The 21,185-nt window shown below is 40.6% G+C and overlaps 1 protein-coding gene across 1 annotated transcript in view; it reads right to left on the minus strand.

The window, feature by feature from the left end:
- Positions 1-4,049: 4,049 nt before the first annotated feature.
- The window catches only part of kctd16b (potassium channel tetramerization domain containing 16b), a gene marked incomplete at both ends in the record, with an annotated part of 85,074 nt that continues 67,938 nt past the window's right edge, over positions 4,050-21,185 (minus strand). Inside the window, one exon of the mRNA XM_080508815.1 lies at positions 4,050-4,513. Coding sequence (XP_080364941.1) covers positions 4,050-4,513 — 464 coding nt within the window. The remainder of the gene's footprint in view (positions 4,514-21,185) is intronic.

A 21,185-nucleotide genomic window follows, 5' to 3' on the forward strand; every position in this document is an offset into this window, starting at 1 on the left:
TATCTTCACTCTGTTTCTGTTCAACAGTATCCAAGTTTAGGAAACCCCAACAAAAATTTTTTTTTTTAATGCTCGCAGAGAGATTTCAATGACTGACCAACCTTGTTATTGAATGATCTAAATGTAAACAGTACTGATACATTACAGGAGTTAGGCAAACACTGTCTCTTAAATCAACTGACTTTCTCACTTTAAATCTGAATATCAACAGCACAAGACCACTGTAAATGGAAAATAAAAACAACTTTCACTAAAGAAAATGCTGTGAAACAATCAAAGACGTTCACTTCCTAACTGTGTTTTAGTTAGATATTAACTGTATTTATTGGTTTGAAGATGAAAAATGTTGATTCAGTCATTTATCGCTCATAAAATAAATAAATAAATACATAAGATCCACCAGAGGCACACATGTGTTTGGCCTCTGTGTATTTTACCTTTGGTTCAGACCAAGCAAACCATCTGGGAACACAGCCCACCTGTACAAAAACTCATATATGGTACAGTCATTGTTTCTGTAACTTGGCTTTGCACTGAGGATAAGAGTTTGATCTGAAATAAGACAAAGCACTCCAATAAGCTGTGATGTTGTCAGCTTTAACTTCGCAGCTGCAGTGAAAAGTGTAAAACATCCATCGATCTTCTAAAACCACTAAATATGGGGTTGCGAAGGGGGTCTGGAGCTGATCCCACCTGAAATGCATGGTACACCATCACAGGGTCAACACACAGCCACGCACACACATTCACACCTCCCGCTGATGTGATGTTAGGAATCAGAATGTGGGGGGAAGCCGGAGTACCCTGAGAAAACCCACACATGGACAGGGAGAACATGCAAACTGCACTCAGGAAAGTCATCGAGCCGAGAATCAAACAAAGATCTTTCATCTACGAGGCGGGAGTTTAAACCACTGCACCACATTATGGTCAGCGACTGAGACACGCCCTGCAAATCATTGTTCGATTGGCCGTCTTCATCCCCACGAATCTCCACTGATGTCCTGCTCTACTGCATTTTAACCGGAGGGATGGGTGGATGCACGGACTATTCAGCCAGGAATGGATCGGAACACTCTCAAAACAAAGTAAAAAGCTGAAATCCAGTAACCTGAGTCGTTTATTACAGATCTGAAGTACAGAGCCAAAACACCAAAAACACATGACTATCCTAACACTGCACTGTACGCTGAAAAAGAAAAAACAGGTCCACAACTACAGTTAAACATTTTAGTGTTTTTAATATATACGTTTAGCCTTTTTATTTCTGTTAATATTTATACTTTCCAAATTTACATTTTAAAGCTGGTTGCTGCGATGTCATGCAGGCAGTCATCCTCCAGCCTCCGCGGGACCGTGACACAAATCTGCTGACATTCCATTTTGTGACAATGTCGTCTCGAAAAGTGACTGGCGTATCATTTGTTGTAGTAATGTGTTATAGGTGTGTATTATATTTACTTTCATCCCTGATGGCCCGGCGCTAAATGAAAACAAGAATGGCTGTATTACATTAGCGTCAGCCCACTGCATCACTAAGAAGAGCAGAGTAGGAGGATCGCTTCATGGATTTGCATGTTATCTACAGAGAGTATAATACATTATTCTGGTTGTAGGTATGATTTATGGTGTTTATTTACACATGATATGTAGTCCGGATAAACGTATTTCAACTTCAATTGATCAGATAAATGACTTGAAAATGAAAATGTAATATTCCGGCAATGTAGAAAAATAGGCCGTGGTCACTGTATTGAGACGAGGAGAATGGTTGGTTTGTATCAAACACCTACCGCAACCATTTTCACTGAACTCAAGCTGAATATATCTGTCAATCTCCTACTACCTTACAGGAAATACATTTAATGGGAAATATAAGGGATCTTGATACTATGGTAAATAAAAGTATATTACTAGAAAAATAGGTATAATAAAACATTTCAATTTCAGGGATATTTTGAATAAACTGATCTTTGTATAACTTTATAATATGCATATATTTAATCTCATTTTTGTGTGTGCTTTTCGTAAAGGAGTGATTGTTTTTTAATCGCATTCCTCTGCTCTTTGTTAACTTTTCTTTGTCAAAATCTCCATTTTTGCCTTTCATTCTGGTCTCTCTGACTTTCATCATTGGGAATTAATTCTGCAATTCCTTTTTTTACTTCTTTAATGAGAGTTGTCTGTTAAGCAAGATTTCCCTACACATCAGGATGTAGTTTTAACATTTGAAGTTATAATTGTTTCTCTTTGCATTCACATTTGTTCTCCTGTTAACGGTCATACAATGGGCGCAGACCTTCGACAATGTCTTCACTTTTCAATATGACTTTTTATAAGTCTATTCTCATAAATAAATATATAAATACAAATGAATATCCTGCGATTGCAACAGTACTGAATGTTTGTGTTCTTTTGCCGAGTCACACAATGATTTTTCAAACTGCAATAACACGCTAAATGTTTTGGTGAAGCACATTATCCCTTCAGCACTTTAATTTTCCGTCTGCGTTTGTTGTTCTTTATTTAAATTGTTTCTTGAGTTGTGCATTCATAATGTAGCTGCGCACTGTCTTTTGTCTCCAGTGCGACACACCCCCTCGGCTCTGACAAAGCCAGGAGTACATAAATGACTAAATGAATGATGGCAAACTTTTTATTGAATATGTAAGTCGTTTGTCTCTGTCAGTGACTCGGGAGCTTCATTAGCAACAGTAAACATGAGCTGCATTGATCAGCTCCATCACTGGACCCAATCATCAATAACTATTGATTATCTTATCAACAGTCAGCGTGGAAAGCATCGGTCTGCATTGACAGTTTTACAGCAGTCCCTTCACGTGCTAACTGAATTTACTGCAGGTGTCATATTGAACAAGGATTGAAACATATGAGACTGCTCCGTGTGTGAGAATGAATGTGATTGTGCAGATCGAGTTGAAATGTTGACGATAGAAAAGTGTGTGCAGCTCTATGTGCTCAACAACTTTGCTGTACTTCTATAAACTTTTGTATTCCCTTGTGATTTCATAATTACATTTGATCCTTTTGCTCTTTCCTCATCCTTCACACAGTATCCTGGGTGTCCCTCGACATATAGCCAACCAGCAAAAAATATTAACAAATAAATAGAATAAATCAATTGGGGTATGTTTGCAAGAGAGGTCATATTTGAAGAAGGGAATTTAATTGGGATGCTGATGAAAATTCAACCTCCTCCTGCCTCAGAAGTCCAAAAATGTTGCTTAAAAGTAACGTGAGAAACCCAGCTGTTTACGCCACCGTGGCAGCAGAGATCTCTGCATGTATTTATAGTGAGAGCACTGTCGGAACAGCATGAATTATTAATGGGTCCCGATGCAGATTTATCCATGACCTCTAGGCCACCTGGGTGCAAACACACACGCATATACACACACACACACACATACAGAAACAGACACATTCACAAACTAAATCACTGTTTGTGTTTTTTGGACTGAAACTCTGGCTGCTGTGATGTTTTTTTTTTGTTCGTTTTTTTCCGTTGAAATGATGACGGATGGCATTGTACGTGTAGTCCAGTAGCCATCAGTAACCCCAGATGTGACCATTAACAAGCCTTCAGTTTGTCGAGTGGACATCTTTAGTCCACTTGTACTGGCCTTCTAGGATAAATTATTCAAAGCTCTGAAGCATTCAGCAAGTTACAGCACATGCCTACAGTAGATACAGTAGGCCTAAACTACACACACACACACACACACACACACACACACACACACACACACACACACACACACACACACACACACACACACACACACACACACACACACACACACACACACACACACACACACACACACACACACACACACACATACACATACGTCAAGAGGAGAACCGTGTTCAGGATACTTTTTTAGCTCCAGTGTAGATGTTCAACCTATGGGCATGAAGCTAATTCAAACAGTGTTTTCTCCATTTTTGTTTTAAAAGTCATGATCAAAAAACACGTAAACTGATCCTTGGCCTCATGTGTTCACTCCTCAGTCCAGCTTCCTGGCTCAGAGGCGGTACTTTCTCAACAAGTCGGCCTGCCACATGTACTTCCTCTCGGGAAACCGCTCCGGGATCTTGATCTTGCGGAAGTCTTGAATGCACTTCTCCAGCTCCTCCTCTGCCGTCAGCTTCTCTTTCGTGGGCCTTTTCTTGCAGGTGCTGGTGTCGCGTGAGCTGGCCGTGAGCGTGCGTAACAGATCACTTTTCCGCCGCTGTTCGGACTGCTGGAGCATGGCGACTGGGCCCTTTTTCAGTGGTCTGTCCAGGGTTTGGACGTTGGCGTGTGGGTGGGACTGGCGGCTGACCGGGCCGCAGATGACGGTTCCCTGCGGAGAGCTGGCCTCCGACTGACTCTCAGAGCTGGAGGTGGAAAGCTCGTTGAAGGAGGTGCCACTCTCGCCCTCGCCATCGCCTTTGTGGTTCTTGCAGCAGCAGTCACACGGAGGGGAGGACCAACGGGATGGGCCACCTGTAAAAGAGAGAGGAGCAGGGAGAAATTTAATACAAAGCTACTTTCTTTTCCCACCTTTTCCTTCTGTCTAGACCAATCATGGAGAAGGGAGGAATGAGACAGCAGCACAAAGAGAGGAACGAATGACTCAGTCGGGAGAAGAAAGCCAGAGTAGGAAACACTGAAGATGAACAAAAAGGAAAAGTCAACTCATGCCAAATGGCAATAACCCAGAACAAAGTGACGTGACATCAGGGACAAATGGCTCTCCCCCAGTCTGATCCTAAAGTAAGCTGGCTGACTGTGTGACAAACCCTCATTCTTCAGAAAACATCCCTCATAGATCTACACTGCCACAGGAAACAAACCAAAAGGATTAAAACCTTTTGAAAAAAAGACTGCGATTGTGAGTGCAGATTTACATGATCTATATAATATGACAGTAAGTCATTGGATACAATAGTCCTTGCACTGAATGATAGAGCAGCCGCCACTGCAGTACAAAATGAAACAGGATTTTCTGTGAGTGAACAAAAAAAACAGTCGAAAAGTGTCAATCTGTCTGTCATTTCTAATGCGAAGAAATCTCCAACTGAGCAAATATGTGCAGTTTGATTTTCTTGCTCGTCTGCTGTCATATTCTCAAGTCAACATCCTGTAACATCTCAGCAAGCCATTTAAAAGCAGGAAACGGTACACCGTTATGATTAAATCAAACACTGAAATCCACTTTTAAAGCCAAGGATTTAAACCAGATGATAGTGGTTGTCATTTTGTGGAAACAGTATAAAAACGACCGAGGTGAGATTGAGTTGAATATTGAGTTGAACATTTCCAGGCAACTCATTTGAATCCCAAACCAAATCCTCATTGAGTTAGCCACCATCCTGCTCTTGGTTTGCCTTTTATCAGCAAATCTCTTGTTTGTTTGTTTTAAGGTGCCTATATTTTCAAATATGTTCCTGCAGTTTAAGTTTTAACAATTTTCTGAATCTTTTTGAGCAGTTTGTCAGTGAGCATAATTATCCTTAACATGTTACTGATCTGCAGATTCAATTTTCACCATGTATTTCTATGAGTTCTACATGTCCATCCATCTTCTATACCGTGGGAGCTGATTTCAGCTCACTAATAGTGGAGACATGTTACTCACCACTTGTTTATCACAGGACAAATAAAGTGGGAGAGACAACCACACATACTCACATTGACACCTGTGGGGATCCTCTGTCCACCAGTTAACCTCACATGCAAGAGGTTTGGACCTTGGGAATGAATCAAAGTACCCAGACAAACATGCAAACTCCACAAAGGAAGGACCGGCCGAGATTTGAATGCCACTGAACGGCTTCTTCTAAGACAAGTGGATTATATATTTTTTCACTTCTGTCTTTTGTTTATTGTTGCTCTTAAACCCAAATATAACTATGAGTTCTATAGGTCTCTGGCCCCTGCTCTTCCTGCTGCTACTGACAGTAGCTTCTGCAGCTTGACCGGTGCTTGTAGTCCGTGGTTGTTGTGGTTATTTGATGACATTGCGGACTGCGGTTACATCCTCTTTTTTTCCATAGATGATCGCCTTTGCCATCCACACTTCGGGGTGTGATCACCAGCCGGGGTTTTAGACTCTCCCCACTCTGGGACCCTGTTTTCTAAAATGCCACCCTGTGGTCTGTGGTGTTATAAAACCATTAGATAGGTTTGTGGATGTTAAGCTTACCACCCACAGCCTTTTCTGAGTGTCAGGAAAAACTACAATGGCTGCAGCTCTCATAACGATTGCAGCATCGACTCATGATCGAGTCAGTCTCAAAATATGTCAATGGATGTCACCCTTGATTCAATTTAAGTTGGCATTGTGTAAAAAAAACAACATCAAACACTCTGTAGAAGCCATCAATTGGACAATAAAAAGAATAGACTTGTCATTATGATAAATACATAATTTTAAGGTCACATTCTTTTAATTCACAATAAATTAATCCTGGCTGTTTAGAGACTACTTTAAAATGTTGGCTCTTTCTCAGGTTTTTGTTTCGCCCTTTAGGGACATTTCCCTGTGTCTGTTAAGTAACATGTTAGTGTTCTCTGGTTTGTATTCACGGTGATTTGAAATTGCTTTAAAATGAAGTGGTAGGGGTCAATAATAGTTTATTTAGGCTGTTTTCTTCATAAAAACCAGTTCACTTGGATTTTACACTGACCTGCAATTTGTATCAATAAAGTTGGACAGCATGTGTGCGTTGATGGACCTGAAGCAGCTGTCTTATCTTTGCGCTTCTGGTTAATAACAAAGGCAAAGGCAACGATCCACGCTAAATGCTGCAAGGAAACACTTGCCTAGCCTCACCCATGTGTGAGTCAACAGTCAGCTGAAAGGCTCGGGAAACTGGAGCGAGCGCCACACCCCTTGCTGCAGGAAGTGGCCATTTATTTTTCATGCTAACCTCCTGAATAATTGAAGAGGTATCTGTTGCTGATGGACTCCTCTCTGTTTAGCAAGGGGAGAGATCAAAAACGTCCAGGCAAACACACACACACACACACACACACACACACACACACACACACACACACACACACACACACACACACACACACACACACACACACACACACACACACACACACACACACACACACACACACACACACACACACATACAAACACACATGCCCCCCCAACATACTCGCATGAGATTTTGAGCTCCACCCCCTTACTGTCTCCATTTGCACATCCAAGCAGCGACAGGACTTCACTTTCCACTCGTCTTCACTTCATCAACTTCAATGATTCCGTTGTTTCTTTTCATGTGCTACCGAGCGTTTCATTTCAAACGACATTGCACAAGGCTATAAATAACGCTGCTTTAAATAAATGCCCTCCTGTTTTTAATTCCCTTCATCCTCCATGCCATATTTGGCTCGTTTCTAGAGAGACAGCGAGATAGGAATCAGTTCAGGCAGTCAATATTTGCTCTGAATTTTGGTGCTCATAAACAGCCTGCGCCCTTCACTACTGCGTTTACTGGGGTATAAATAGAATATATACTTCCTAGACAATTTTGACACCATCCTAAGTTTACACACACACACACACACCGCGTTTATGTACACACTCACAGACACATAATGTGTATGAAATAAACCTCACCCATTAAAACTAGTTGACAGAAAGGGAACACAATGCCCTTTCTCACCCATACCAGCTCCGGATCACTTTCATTACTGCTGGTATTAATAGGTTTCATGCACACACACACACACACACACACACACACACACACACACCACGGAAAACAAAAAACATCATATGATAAAAGTGCAATGTGCAGTAAGAGTTGCTACATCGACTTTAACCTTATGATAGGAGCAGTGGTGTCCTTTTTCAGCCACAGTTTGGAGACAAGTGAGTTCATTTGTGTCACCTTGAGTGAATAGGGGGACTCTGATCGATGGGATGTGGACCTGTAATTGGTTGGTTGAAAAATCGCCCCAAACTCTGGAGAATTGTCAAATCAGCTGGTATTCCAATCTGCCTGTCCAAATAAAATGAACCTGATGGGTAACGTCACTGTAACAAATGTCCTGCGGAGCCTTGTTGCGCTTGTGCAGCCTTGGCTCTGCACTCTTGATATATGACATCCCGATTAAACTTTGGCATTTTGTAATTATATCCTCCTCTACTTAGCTCTTCATCATGTAAGTCCTGACAGGGACATGCTGCTTTAATCCACAGGTATTGTAAGCCAATATTAGCCTTGCTTACATTCAAAAGATTGCCACAGAAGGATTTGATTTATGATTCTGACCGGATACAATTTCCTCTGAAACCTGACATGACGTTGCTGACAGAAAGTAATTGAAAACACTACTTATAGGGACTTTAAAATATAAACATTAGTAATTTATGAAAAAACAAAAAAAAAACATCATAATGTGATACTATAATTATGTTCCCAAAACGATTTTTCAGTATGCAGTGCTGATTAGTTGTTGCACACCAAAAAGTGTTTGTAGTAAAAAAAAATATAAAAAATTCTCTGCTAATTCAAGTGAAGAAAAATGTGTAAATCTGGCGACTGCATTTTCTCATTAGTGTTTACACACTTTGATTATACGGTCATGGTAACTGAGGTAAGAATTAAGCTGATGTTTATGTAATGTTTATTAGTATCTCTTAATATTTTGTCTGCCATTTTGTGTCTGCTTGGATTTATTTCTTTTATTATTATGTCCGCCAAGTTACTGGTCGTGCTTCTTCCTGCTTCAAAACCAAACGAATGTAAACCTATGGCGTGTCTTATAATCAGCTCACCTCTGCATACAAATCAGTTAATGCAGCACCGGCAATTAACTTTTGCAATAAACATTTTAAAAAGGTCAGATCAACAATTACAAGCCCTCATATTTGCCTCAACTTTATCTCTCGGGCACCTTTAGTCCAATTTTGCCCAAACAGAGATGGATGAGGCGTTTTGGCAGTGCGTTCTGGAGCAGCAGAATTTACACTGATGGAGGTGTCATCATTAAAGGTCAAGGTTTCAGACTTTGAAAGGCTATCAGCGCAACACAAACTGACTTTAATTATTCCAGTAAGGACTGATGCGTCTTGTTCCAAAGTGTCGTACGGGACTCTTCCATCCATCATTCAAATTCCACCGTGATTTAAAGTTTGGTTTTGTTCTTCTTCAGCTGAGGTCATTTAAACGTGACAAACTGTGATGAATAATACCTTCATTGTGCTACGTGACAGGGTGATGTGTGCAGAAGTTGTTGAATTTGCCTTTATGATGGAATACTGTGGATCATGCACTCCATTGCTGGAAATAAATCTATAAGTTTGGATGAATTTTCCAGAATACAGCGCATAAGCGACTATTTAAAGAAAGGAGACAGTTAACATTTTGTTTTGTTTCAGTGATGTATGCAACTCTGTTGAATGTTCCTCTGAAAATAACCTCCGATTCATTGTTCACACTGGTCAACAAAATTTCTTCGAGAGAGGGTGTTCCGCTTCCTGTCAGTTACTCCCACGCATATGTCAGAATTTTGAAAATATCGAGAATAAATCACAAGAGATAGAAGATGCACTAACACGCAGTCACAACTGGTCTAAAGCAAGGTATGTGCATTTTGGAGAATTAAGATTTTAGATTGTCATTATAAGTCATATCTGTATGTATTTCTTTATTTCTTTATTTTAAGGGCGTGCGGGAGTACATGTTGCCCACTGCATGTACTGGTCTCGCATCTGAATGACATTCTTTGCTGTGATGTGAGAGTAAGGTCAGAACTTCCTTCGGGGCTGAGTGCATTAAAGTGTGTGTGTGTGTGTGTGTGTGTGTGTGTGTGTGTGTGTGTGTGTGTGTGTGTGTGTGTGTGTGTACACGTGCGTGCGTGTGTGCGTATATATTTGTATTTGTAATATATATTTAAATAACATACAGGAGCCAGATGTAGGTCAGGTTGTTGTGTGTCTCACTGATATTCCGTACACATAAGTGCACCACCAGCTGTGTGTGTGTACGTGTACATGTGTGTGCCTTTGGTCATCCCTCAGTGTGTAAGTGACATTCTGTGTGCTGTTGGGCAGAGAAACAGATTCTGGTGTCAGGTGAGGTTCCCCTTCATGTCATCAGAGGTGTCAGACTGTCGGCCATGCCTGTGGGCAGCATCGCTCAGCACACACGTTACTGCCCTTCGTGTGTGCGTGTGTGTGTATGTGTGTGTCCGTGTGTAAAATGTATTATACGTGAAACACTTGATTCATGTGATCTCATTTTGTTTTGTTTTTTCAGGCATGGGGGGTGGTGGTGGGGGGGGTTGGGGGGGCAGGAGGTCTGACTGAAGTCTAATGACTGCCACATGCTATTACACACATACACAAACACACACACACAGGCAGGCAGAAACACGCATGGCTTCCTGACAGGTGCTCCGGGCTCTGATGTATTGATCTCAGGAGGGACTGCCACAGCTTGTTTTAGCCCCGGCCAGTAAAAAAGACCTCACTCATTCACACTTCCAATACATTAAAATCCACTCACTCACCCATACATACACAGCTTATAGTTTATTATATTAAAAAAATCATATTATACACAGTGTCTACATAAATTGTCATCATAACAAGAGTAATTGTTCTCGATAAGCACTGATTAACAAACACTGAGTATCTGCTTTTAATCATTTTTGTTGAAACGTCACACATATAGTTCAAGTTGGAACTAAACTCACTTATAAAAACCAACAAACTGACAGAATTTCTTAAACTCTTCTGCCTCCCAGTTGGTCCTTTGAATAAAACTGCAAGCACAACAAGTGAAAAGCATCTGGTGGCCAAACAAACACAAACTGAATTTTCATTGGTTAAAATTAGTAAAATCAATCCATTCTTCTTCCATTTACATTCCAGTATCATCTGTACTTATCTGCCTGCACTCTTCACCTATCTTTCTTTCCTCTTCTTGTGCCTCTCTCCTGCAGCGTTGCTTTCCTAATGCCTGTATCGATGGGTCGGCACATCAGTGGAGGCGTATGGACGATTGCCCTCTGATTGATTTCTGTCATACAGCCCCTCAACACATGGGAGGCTGTTCACTGGAGATAAATGATGTTGGCACAACAAAAGCAAATAAACCTCTTCTGTCACTCCCTCTCCGTCAGATTTCTTTTCCTGCCTCCCACCACAGTTCAGTCATTCACATTTCTCAACTACTATAGCTTCTATTGTGTTTTCACTACTTCCAATTTGCCACATTTTCTGTCTAACGTTGAGCTGCATATTCTTAACTCGACTTGTTTTATACTCCTAATCTTGGCTAATCTGTTGCCTTTACAGAAGGTTTTCTGTGATATCTGAATTGTGTCTCTAGGTTTATAATCCAGTACTTTAATTAAGTGTGCCTGCCACATTTGCTGCTCAGACAACAGATCAGCTCATTAATTATTCATAGAGATAAGTGCTGCTCAAGTCTTAAGTCCCTGATTGAAAAAATGTTTAGCTATTTGTTCTTTACAGATTCTTCCATATGTGCATTTAGACATTTTCATATAAAAAGACAAAATATTTTTCATCTTGCCTCATCTCATCTACTTTTGTCCCAATAACCCTTAAAAATTCTTGATTTTGTGTTGTAAAAAGTTGATTTGGTTGAGAAAATTGGGTCAAACTCAGCGTGCCTCTTGGCTGCACTCACTGCTGTTTTGCATAGAAGTCTGGGAGAATGAAAGTTGAACACACACACACAAAATGGAAGCAACATCAAACACTGCGAGCGACTTCTTCTGAGTCTCGGGGAGCTTTACTGCAGCCCGATTGTGGTTGAGACCATTTTCGATTGTGATACTCACTGCTGCATAATATCAGTGTAATCCCTTTATCTCCTGCACAAAGCAGTTCGTAACCAAACAATAAACCAGATGAATATGCGGTGTAACCCCCTTCTTAACTGTGCTGTGGATTTTTTTTCTCTCTTCTTTGTGAAATCAGCCTATTTTTCAGTCATTCACTATTTGCAGGCTCTGCAACATGGGGGCTGTTCGGATCATCACATCTCAGATCAACCTGCGTAGGCAGAGGAAGCTCCACTTGCACCTCCTCCCTCAGGCAGAAACGATCACAGCAATAACCTTTTGTAGTTTTACTACAGTATGATCACCCATTCACAAAATTAAAGGTTTTCAAGCTGTTATATAATGTTTTCCCTTTGTCACGACATCTGCTTTATTGAAAAGCACCAATCATAATGAAGCAGTACTTATTAGTGATTTATTTTTCAACCGACAGTTTTAGCACACTTGTCAACATATGAAGGATTCTCTAAAGATATTCTTTCAATAAACCTTTAATATGTAAGTTTCGAAACTGCATTTCTGGCTGCAGGTCTTCGATGCTGCATATTAACTATTCAGTGACGTACTTTCTCTTTTGAAGCGATGGATTGAATCAGTCTGAAACTAGGACATGTCGTCTTTGCAAAAGGTGCAAAGCAACTCAGTACCACAAGGATAAAATATAAGCGACAAGGGTTTTTTTTTCGTGTGAAGCTTCAGTGTAAACTCGGCATACCCGTCAATTTGTGCATTTGGTTTCAACAATACTGAACGGACTGTAAACCAGGGGACTTAAACTGATATTCAATTTCAATACAGTATGAAAGTGACTCGCTAATGCTCCTCTACCCTCATACACTGTGCCAACAATTCCCTGGGAAGTTAAAAATTATATGACTGAGTTTTCAGACTTGTAAAGCAAAAACAAAATGAGGGGAAGGAGTTTGTTCATCCTTTGAGCATCGGACCGATCTGAGTTGCCGTAGAGAATCAATCAAAAAAAAAAAAAAAAAGAGGGAAAATGAGATTCTGGCTGCACCCTGTGCGATTCTCTATGAATATGAGTCTATTTTCTGGTCCAGGGCTGGTATCACTGTCATAAAATGGATTTTACTCGAGTTCAAAAGCTCAGACAAATGTGCTTTGAGTTTCACAGAATCAGTCTTCAGTTTATAGCGTAGCTCAAAGTGCCATTGAACTGCCTGATGTCTTCGCCAGCAACTGTTTCTTCTTTGTCGGGTATTGATGTTTTTCCAGCACATCTTTTTAAAGCTGGTCAGTCAGCTGTACGTTATCATCCATCAAGTAGTTTTCTGTCCATTGATTCATTGTTTTATACAGGGTTTATCAATTACAGTTGTGGGGAGGTGGAGAGAAGAGCATGGCATGCTGATAAAACCAACATAAAGATACATGCAATCACATATACTGACATGTGTTTGGCTTGTGAGAGAAAGATGAAGCAGCCAGAATAAAACCCACACATGCACAGGGAGAACATGCAAACAGTACACATAAAATCCAGGATTGAACGGATGCCACTGTGCAGCCTTCAAATTGTAATATCCCTTTAATATTAATCATCTATAATCATAACCAGATCCACAGTGTACTGTTACTCTCACCTCACAGCTACAAACATCCCTGCATGCACTTGGTTGTTTCAGCCACTGTGGTGGACGAGCAAAGTCTACCGTACCTACACTTATAGTCAGCGGGGATTGGATAAAGTTGTCTAAAAGATGGATTGATATGGATAATCATAACTTCTGGGAGATATTCAGAATCTCATCGTATTTACCAAAATCCAGACCTTATCTTATAATTGGGATTTTCATAATTACTAAACTCTTTATCATAGTAATCCTAGATCCTAATCTCATTTTATGAGGAAAGTTTGAAATGATTATCAATCATGAGTAATCAGACGGAGCTGCAACAGCGGTAAAATGCACCTTCATTTCTTTTTTGGTTGGCGTCAGTGGGAGAAATTTGTGTCTCTAAAGTGTATCATTCAGCAATGCAACGCAAAAGCAATTTGGGAAAAGTTACATCAAATTTCCAGAACATTCTGTGCACAGACATAAACTTTTTCAGATAATATGTGAAGAAATGGATTAGGTGAGCTTCACTGTGTGCGACATTCTTAACATTTCACGCCAGAGATGTAATAAGGATGTGACTATAGTGTTTATCCAAAGAAGGACGATCTCTCTTTGCATGTCCTCCTGAGCCGGTGAGGTCGGTGAAACAACCATTCAATTTGGCAGTGATTCAGTATCTTGCTCAAGGACACTTCAGCGTGACAGATGCTGGTCAAGTCGGGAGCCTGAACCAGCAGCGGGCCTGCTCTATATCTCGGCTGTCTTCTCTTCGGCCGTGGGGTGAAGCTCGCTTGGTCAGGTATTGATTAAACTGTCCCCGGCCCTGGGAATGAGCTCTGGGCAAAGACATCAGCTGTCAAATGAAAATTCAGCATATTTCAGGATGCAAGAGCCGTTACCTCCAAAGCAGATTGTTGGTTCCAGCTACATCTGCAAAGCTGGCATAATAGATAGCAGAAATGAAGCATTTTGTCTTCACACCCCCTCTTTCTCATTCTCTGCCTGTCTTTCTCGTGATGCTGCATTATTAGTCCCTCGCAAGGTGGCGTGAAATGACGCATTTGACTGTTCAGCATCTTAAAGCAGCCACTTTGTTTGTGCCAGCGTTTTCCAGCCCAGTATTTAAAGGCCCGTGTCTTTGTGTGTTTCTGCACAGTCGCCTGTTTTGTTTTGTGTGTCTGCTGAGCGTAAATGCCTGTCTTCCCTCCGTGCAGGTGTTACATTTCACTTCACAGAGTGACACTACATGGTGACAGCAGTTTCCATTTCCAGAAGCAGTGTTTTTCTCCCTTTCTCACTTTCCTCTTCAGTTCATGTTGTTGCTGTTAACTTCTTTCTTTCTTTCTTTCTTTCTTTCTTTCTTTCTTTCTTCCTTCCATCCATTTTGAATAATGTGTCTCTTTCTTTTGAAGACATCTCTTTAAAACCTCATTCCAGATTGATGTTTTTTTTTTTTTTTTTAAAGCTCATAATACTGACACAATCATTTTGTACCTTTTTTCTTTTTTTCTTTTTTTTTACTTCATTTATTGTTCTTTACTTTGTTCACATGGTGCACCTTGGAGAAAATATTTGGTTTAATATAATGAATAGGGTTTAGCCTAATGTGTTTTTACATAATGATATGTGGTTGACAATCCTCTACAGCACAGATCACAGACAACAGAATGAGCTGGAGGCATTACTCAGCCAGACTCTTGTGATGCAGACCCTCTGCTGACTGCATGAGATGCTGAGCTTGGACCAGACTTAGTGAGATGGGATGTTGGTGGAACAACTATGAAAATAAAGTGACTGATCCTGAAGAATGTAAAAAAAAAAAGCCTCCAATGATGATCTAGAGTCATAAAACTGAAGGGCAACTGTATTGATGCTGCTAGTTTAGAAGCTTTTATATTTTTGCATTTCCATGCAGTTTGTATAGGTAGAATTTTCATTTCAAAGGAAGCAAGGAGATCTTTATTTTGAAAATTGTGAATGGTTTAGGTATATGTTTCTTTAAAGCAGTACAGTGGCGCGTGCGTGTGTGTGTGTGTGTGTGTGTGTGTGTGTGTGTGTGTGTGTGTGTGTGTGTGTATTTGGGGGGTGGGCTGAGGGGGGTGCATGCAATACAACATGTGCTACCTCTCCTGCAGGCCTTTTTTTCCACATTTCACAAACATACTGTGACTGTACAACCCCGGCACACTGTTCTCACATGCATTAGAAATAATTGCTCCCCAAGATAAATATAGTTGGAACGTAGAAAATTTTCTCTCGGTCCACTGAGTATTAAAAGGTTTCTTTAAATTTTCAACTACAACATTTTAAGAGTTTTCTTCGCGCTGACACTGGCATCTGTGAGCATTCATTGATCACTCTTTGCATTTCCGAGCACGATTATACCGATCGCTCTGTAAGTCATCATCATGACAATTATTAGTCTTTTCTAAGAACGTCCTGCCTCTGATGTGTCTCACAGTGATTGCCATTATCAACACTCAAATTACTGTTTGTATAAACCACTTTAACTTTATCTCGCCACACACACACACACACACACACACACACACACACACACACACACACACACACACACACACACACACACACACACACACACACACACACATATATATATAAATAATTTTGTCCTCTTATTCTTCTTCAGTTATTTTTCCAGTGTTACTTAACATAGTGCATGTCGAGAAACATGTTGCTTTTCCATCACAGAGTGACGTTATCGCTCAAAAAATATAAAATATGTATACTATTACTCCCATTTAATTACTTTACTGGCCATGTGAGGGCCATTTAAATATATATTCAGCTTAATTTACAGCTGTCCATCAATGCATGGACTGATCAGCCAATCCTATATTGAATGTTTCGTCATTACGACCCCACCTTTGACCCATTTATTGGTTTATTTATCATCTGTCTTATATTTGTTCATCTTGTTTTATGTATAGTCCATACTATACTGTGTCTCCAATAATGGCAAATGCATAACTTATATTGTGACAATGGCATGATGTTTAAAAATGGAAATAAGAGTTAAAAAAAGACTCTGTAAAGAAACTGCCCTGTTTTCCTTGCTTGTAAATATTCACACATGAATACATTTACAAAAGTCCCCTGCAGGCTTGCACAGGTGAATAATAGGAACCTTTGACCAAATTAATCTCTGCAGTGAGAAAAATAGAGTGCATTTTGATCTGAGAGAAACTGAACGAGCAGCCTGAAGCGGCAGAATATGTTCGGTGTCGTGCAACAAAGGAAACACAGACCAACCGTGAAGTCAGACGTTGCAGAGGTGATAAATAAAACAACAAATACATTGTTGTCAAGTTGTAAAAGTTTGAGAAAGCTACATTTCCCCCTCAAACACATCAGAAAAAAGATGAGAAAGACCGGATCAATACTTATTAAAGTATTTTTTTTTTCAGTTGTTTTGATCTTTTTGAATAAATTGCAAGACACTGATGCAGTAGAGTTGTTTAATTGAATACTGGAAATTAGCAATTGATTAAAGCGAAAATTTAACTTGTACATTACTTTTGTTTCCTTTGTCATAGCTTTGTATTGATACTGTTCAGGAGCAACACTCAGCCCATTTCGCCTATGAGTGGGCAGGATGAGTAAAATATTGCCATCATAACGTTTCAATTTAAACTTGATATTTTTTGTAGGTGATGAAAATGTCCACATTTGTGGAGATTTCTGAAGGCCCACAATATTTATGCACATTTCAACATCTTTGGAACAACAACAGTGCATATTGCAGTGGACGAACTGCGATGGAGTGATTTGAATTGACTGCAGATGATGTCAGGACAAACAGACTGGCTGCAATCAGTAAACAATTGCATGTGCACTATCGCTGCCCAGCAGAGCACTCACCGCTACACTCTCTGCTCCTCTGTCACACACGTTCAGTTATTATCACACACACTGACAGGTCGGAAAGGTTACTTTCATAAAGTAATTGCTGGTAGAGAACTTAATGTTTCCTTGTGACTGCAGTGATCCTGACACTGTGCTGACTCTGTCATGGCCTCAGTTCAAATCTGGATGATTGTGCTTGCAAACTTTCGGGTTAAATGGTGCCTCAATTTATTTTAATTACACTATCATTATTGTCATTTGCAAAAGTGAACACTCATCATTCATCCACTAAAAAGATGACTCTACAATTCTTTCATCATTAGACAAATCGAGTCTCGCTTGTCCTTCAGTTTCCCTTCTTCTTCTTGACCATCCAGTGACAAAGTCTTGCTCATTTTCATCCCTTTTCAATCAATCTCCACTCTGTCTCCCAAATCTGTCATCTGACCCTTCTCACGCCTTTCTGCCAACATAATGGAGTGCCTTTACAGACTTTTTACTCCATCTCTCATTACATCTTTCAGTCCAGCCTGTTTTCTTTTTCTCAAAGTTGTTCCCTTGTTCCCTCTCTCTCTGTTTTTTTTAATCAGCCTGGGTGTGTCTAACTGTCCACCAGGGAGTAATGATGGTGCTTCAGCAGCATTTTTGTCGTTATGTTGGATGCAGCAGTGTGACAGCAACTCATTGTCCATAATAATGTGCATCAACCTCAGTCGTCCCCTCAGGAGCCATGAGAAAGCACCCAATGTAGTATGTACATGTGATCCAAGACTTTAGCTACATACTAACTCACCCCACCTTATAAAACATTCATGTCGTTTCCCATGCTCAGTGGCCCATGTATCACTTACACCTACTTAGTCACAGATTGAGTTCTATTTTTGCCTGCAGACCTCCTGGATTTTTGAAGGCTTGGACTCAACAGTATGTGGGACATGTTCAATCAGCATGAGGCTCCCACTTTCGACATTTTTTATCATTTAGATATCTTCATCTGCTGCCAACTGCTGCTGTTTTTATTCACTGTCATTCTCAGGAGGCTGAAGGCACTGAGGTGCAGTAGCATCCCGAGAGATGTGTTGAGAAATATGTGGTGGTATGATGCTCACTAAATTAAGACATATATCTCATTGCCTTGTAATGTTACAGAAAAAAAACATATATATATAAATATATATATATAAATAGTGTAATGTTGTAATGTGTAATATAAGGGTTTGATGATGCTTTTAAATTGTTTCAAAAGTTGAAAAATACTGCCACTCAAAAACTCAACAGGGCTGACATTTTCTTTTTCCAGATATTTCAATGATGTGTCCTTTAAAGGGTTAAGTTGTCTTTTCCTCTTTGGCGACTCTCTCTGGAAAAGTAATGTTATGTATTAAGACTATGCCATGCCTTTATTGTTTATGAACAGTCAACATGGTTTGAATTTAACAATTCATGAGAAGACCGCTGATTTCCCATGAGAAGTCTGTAGCTAGACATCTCAAGTGTTTGGACAGCGAATGTGTTGTCCATTTTGCGACTTGGCTGCATGTGGACGAGAGAGGCGACTGTGAGCAGTGTGTGAGGGTGTGAGTGTGTGTGTGTGTGTGTGTGTGTGTGTGTGTGTGTCGAGGGGGCTGTCAGGAAGAGTCAAGGCTGACATCTGAGATATCACATGGAATGAATTGCACACTGACTTGTACTGCCGTCTCTGAATCGCCGATAATTCAAGGACAAAACGGGAGATTAAAACAAACAAAGAGCCATTGTAGATTTGGACAGAATCACAGAGGATGTCTAGGTTGGGTGGTTAGAGCGATGATTGAAAAGTAGAGAAATCAGAAGATTAGGAAAGGCTGTCATTGGCTCTGAAGGGACTACAGACTGAAAGGCGTCAGATCAATACAGCCGTGGTGTTAAATCCTTTAATGTCTTGGCAGGACTCTCTGTATTTGGACTCTTTATCTCTGATTCCCATCAAGCTCTTAACTTGTGCTGTTTTACTCTTTTCCAAGTAGGTAGCCACATGGTCCACAATGGTTTTCATTTATTTGGAAGAAACGCTGAGAGAGAAACAGATGCGATGAGGTCTGGAGAGATTTGGTCCGAGGCCAGTACAAACAATTTTCAATTCAGGCTTTTTTGCTGTTATTTTTCTTTTTAATTTGCTTTAACTACATCATGTTTTAGTATTGTGGATATATCCCATTTCTGATTTATACAGTTTAACAGTGTCTCCCCATGAGCTCTACGAAAGCAGACACAACATAAACCTGACTTTTTTTTTTTATTATTTGTAAATGTCCTCTTCATACTCACTTAAAGCTGCTATTCCATATTAAGAGCCTCAGTTTGGAGCATCGTCTTTAAATGGCCCAATGCTGTTGTCCCATTTCACCTGGAGTATTCCCAGCAGGGCGGGTTTAAAGAAAACAGCGCAGGACAGGATGAGCATAAAAAGGCCTGGTTGGTGAACCAAAAGAAATGAGAGTTTCCCTCAGGGGAAGTGACATTCTTTAACATAACCTACTGTAAATCTCCTCACGTTGATGTTCTCTCTCAGCTGCCGCCTCATTTTACCACCGCGCCGTCTTTCATTTTCTCATTTCTTTCCCACCTCCCGCTCTGTATCGCTCTGTTGGACATCTGATTGTGTTGCTCATTTCCAGGCACGTTGCTAAAACTGGAGAAAGTGTTTGTGCATGCGACCACTCTGTTTTAAGTAAAGACTGTTTCTTCTCTAGTGCCACTTATGGTGAGATGTAAGACGAATCAAAGAGAAGAGAAAAGGAAGGTGTTGCGGCTCGGACAGACAACATTCACATCATGCAAGTAGCTGTAATCAGCGTGTGTGGGAACACATGGTTGCGCAATTTTATTTTAAATATGATCTGAATGCACTGACCAGACTAATAATATCAGCAAGTACAATGACAAAACTGGACTGCTGGTTACCAACCATGGCAGTTCAAAGTCTCTGCAGCATTGAAGGCAACAGCTTTGAAATTGAGTTGGAACTGGTTTTGGAGAACCACAAGCACTGGACAGCTTCCCAGGGGCCTCATTAGGAACTTTGTATGATGGCTGGATGGAGAAAGTAGGGCACAGCTACTGAACACACAGACACAGCAGAGCATCACACATGCACGTCTCTCACGTTCATGTATGCAGACACATAGCCGGGGCAAGAGAGAGCCTGCCATAGTGCAAAAGTAATTGGCAGGAAAGTGATGTGTCAGGACTACTGTGTTCACTGAGTGCCATGCACATGGGAGACACGAGATGAGGCAGATGAAAAGAAAAAAGTAAGTTTGTGTGTCTTTGGTGCAAAAGCTAAATGAGCTAATTGAAATCACAGTCTTTAGAGCGTTCGGTTGTTATTTTGACACTTTCGCAAATTAATTTTATACGTGTCTTTTGGGTGTCCATGAGTTGGTGTGGTGTGTTTACTACTCTGTGCCACGATGGGTGTGTTGGGTCATTAGCTAGAACAGCTTTGGCTCATTGTGATTTTTAGAGCATCTCCAGAGTTGATCTCACACCAAGTGTCATTAACCACTCGTCTTTTCACGCAGCTGGTAATTGTGCGTGGGTCTATCTCCCACACTTTGCGTGTGTGTGTGTGTCTGTGTGTACTAGCAGCAGGCTGTGTTTCGACACCCTACATTTAGCTCCTCTACAGCTCAATGACAGAGCTCCATATGGTGTCTCTCAGTTTCTACCTCATACACCCATCACAATGTATGATTTATGCTTTTTTAATAGGCACATTTACATGCACGCACACATGCACACACACACACACACACACACACACACACACACACACACACACACACACACACACACACACACACACACACACACACACACACACACCGCTGTAATGCCTT

Source organism: Blennius ocellaris (assembly GCF_963422515.1).
Source record: "Blennius ocellaris genome assembly, chromosome: 14".
NCBI classification, from domain to species: domain Eukaryota; kingdom Metazoa; phylum Chordata; class Actinopteri; order Blenniiformes; family Blenniidae; genus Blennius; species Blennius ocellaris.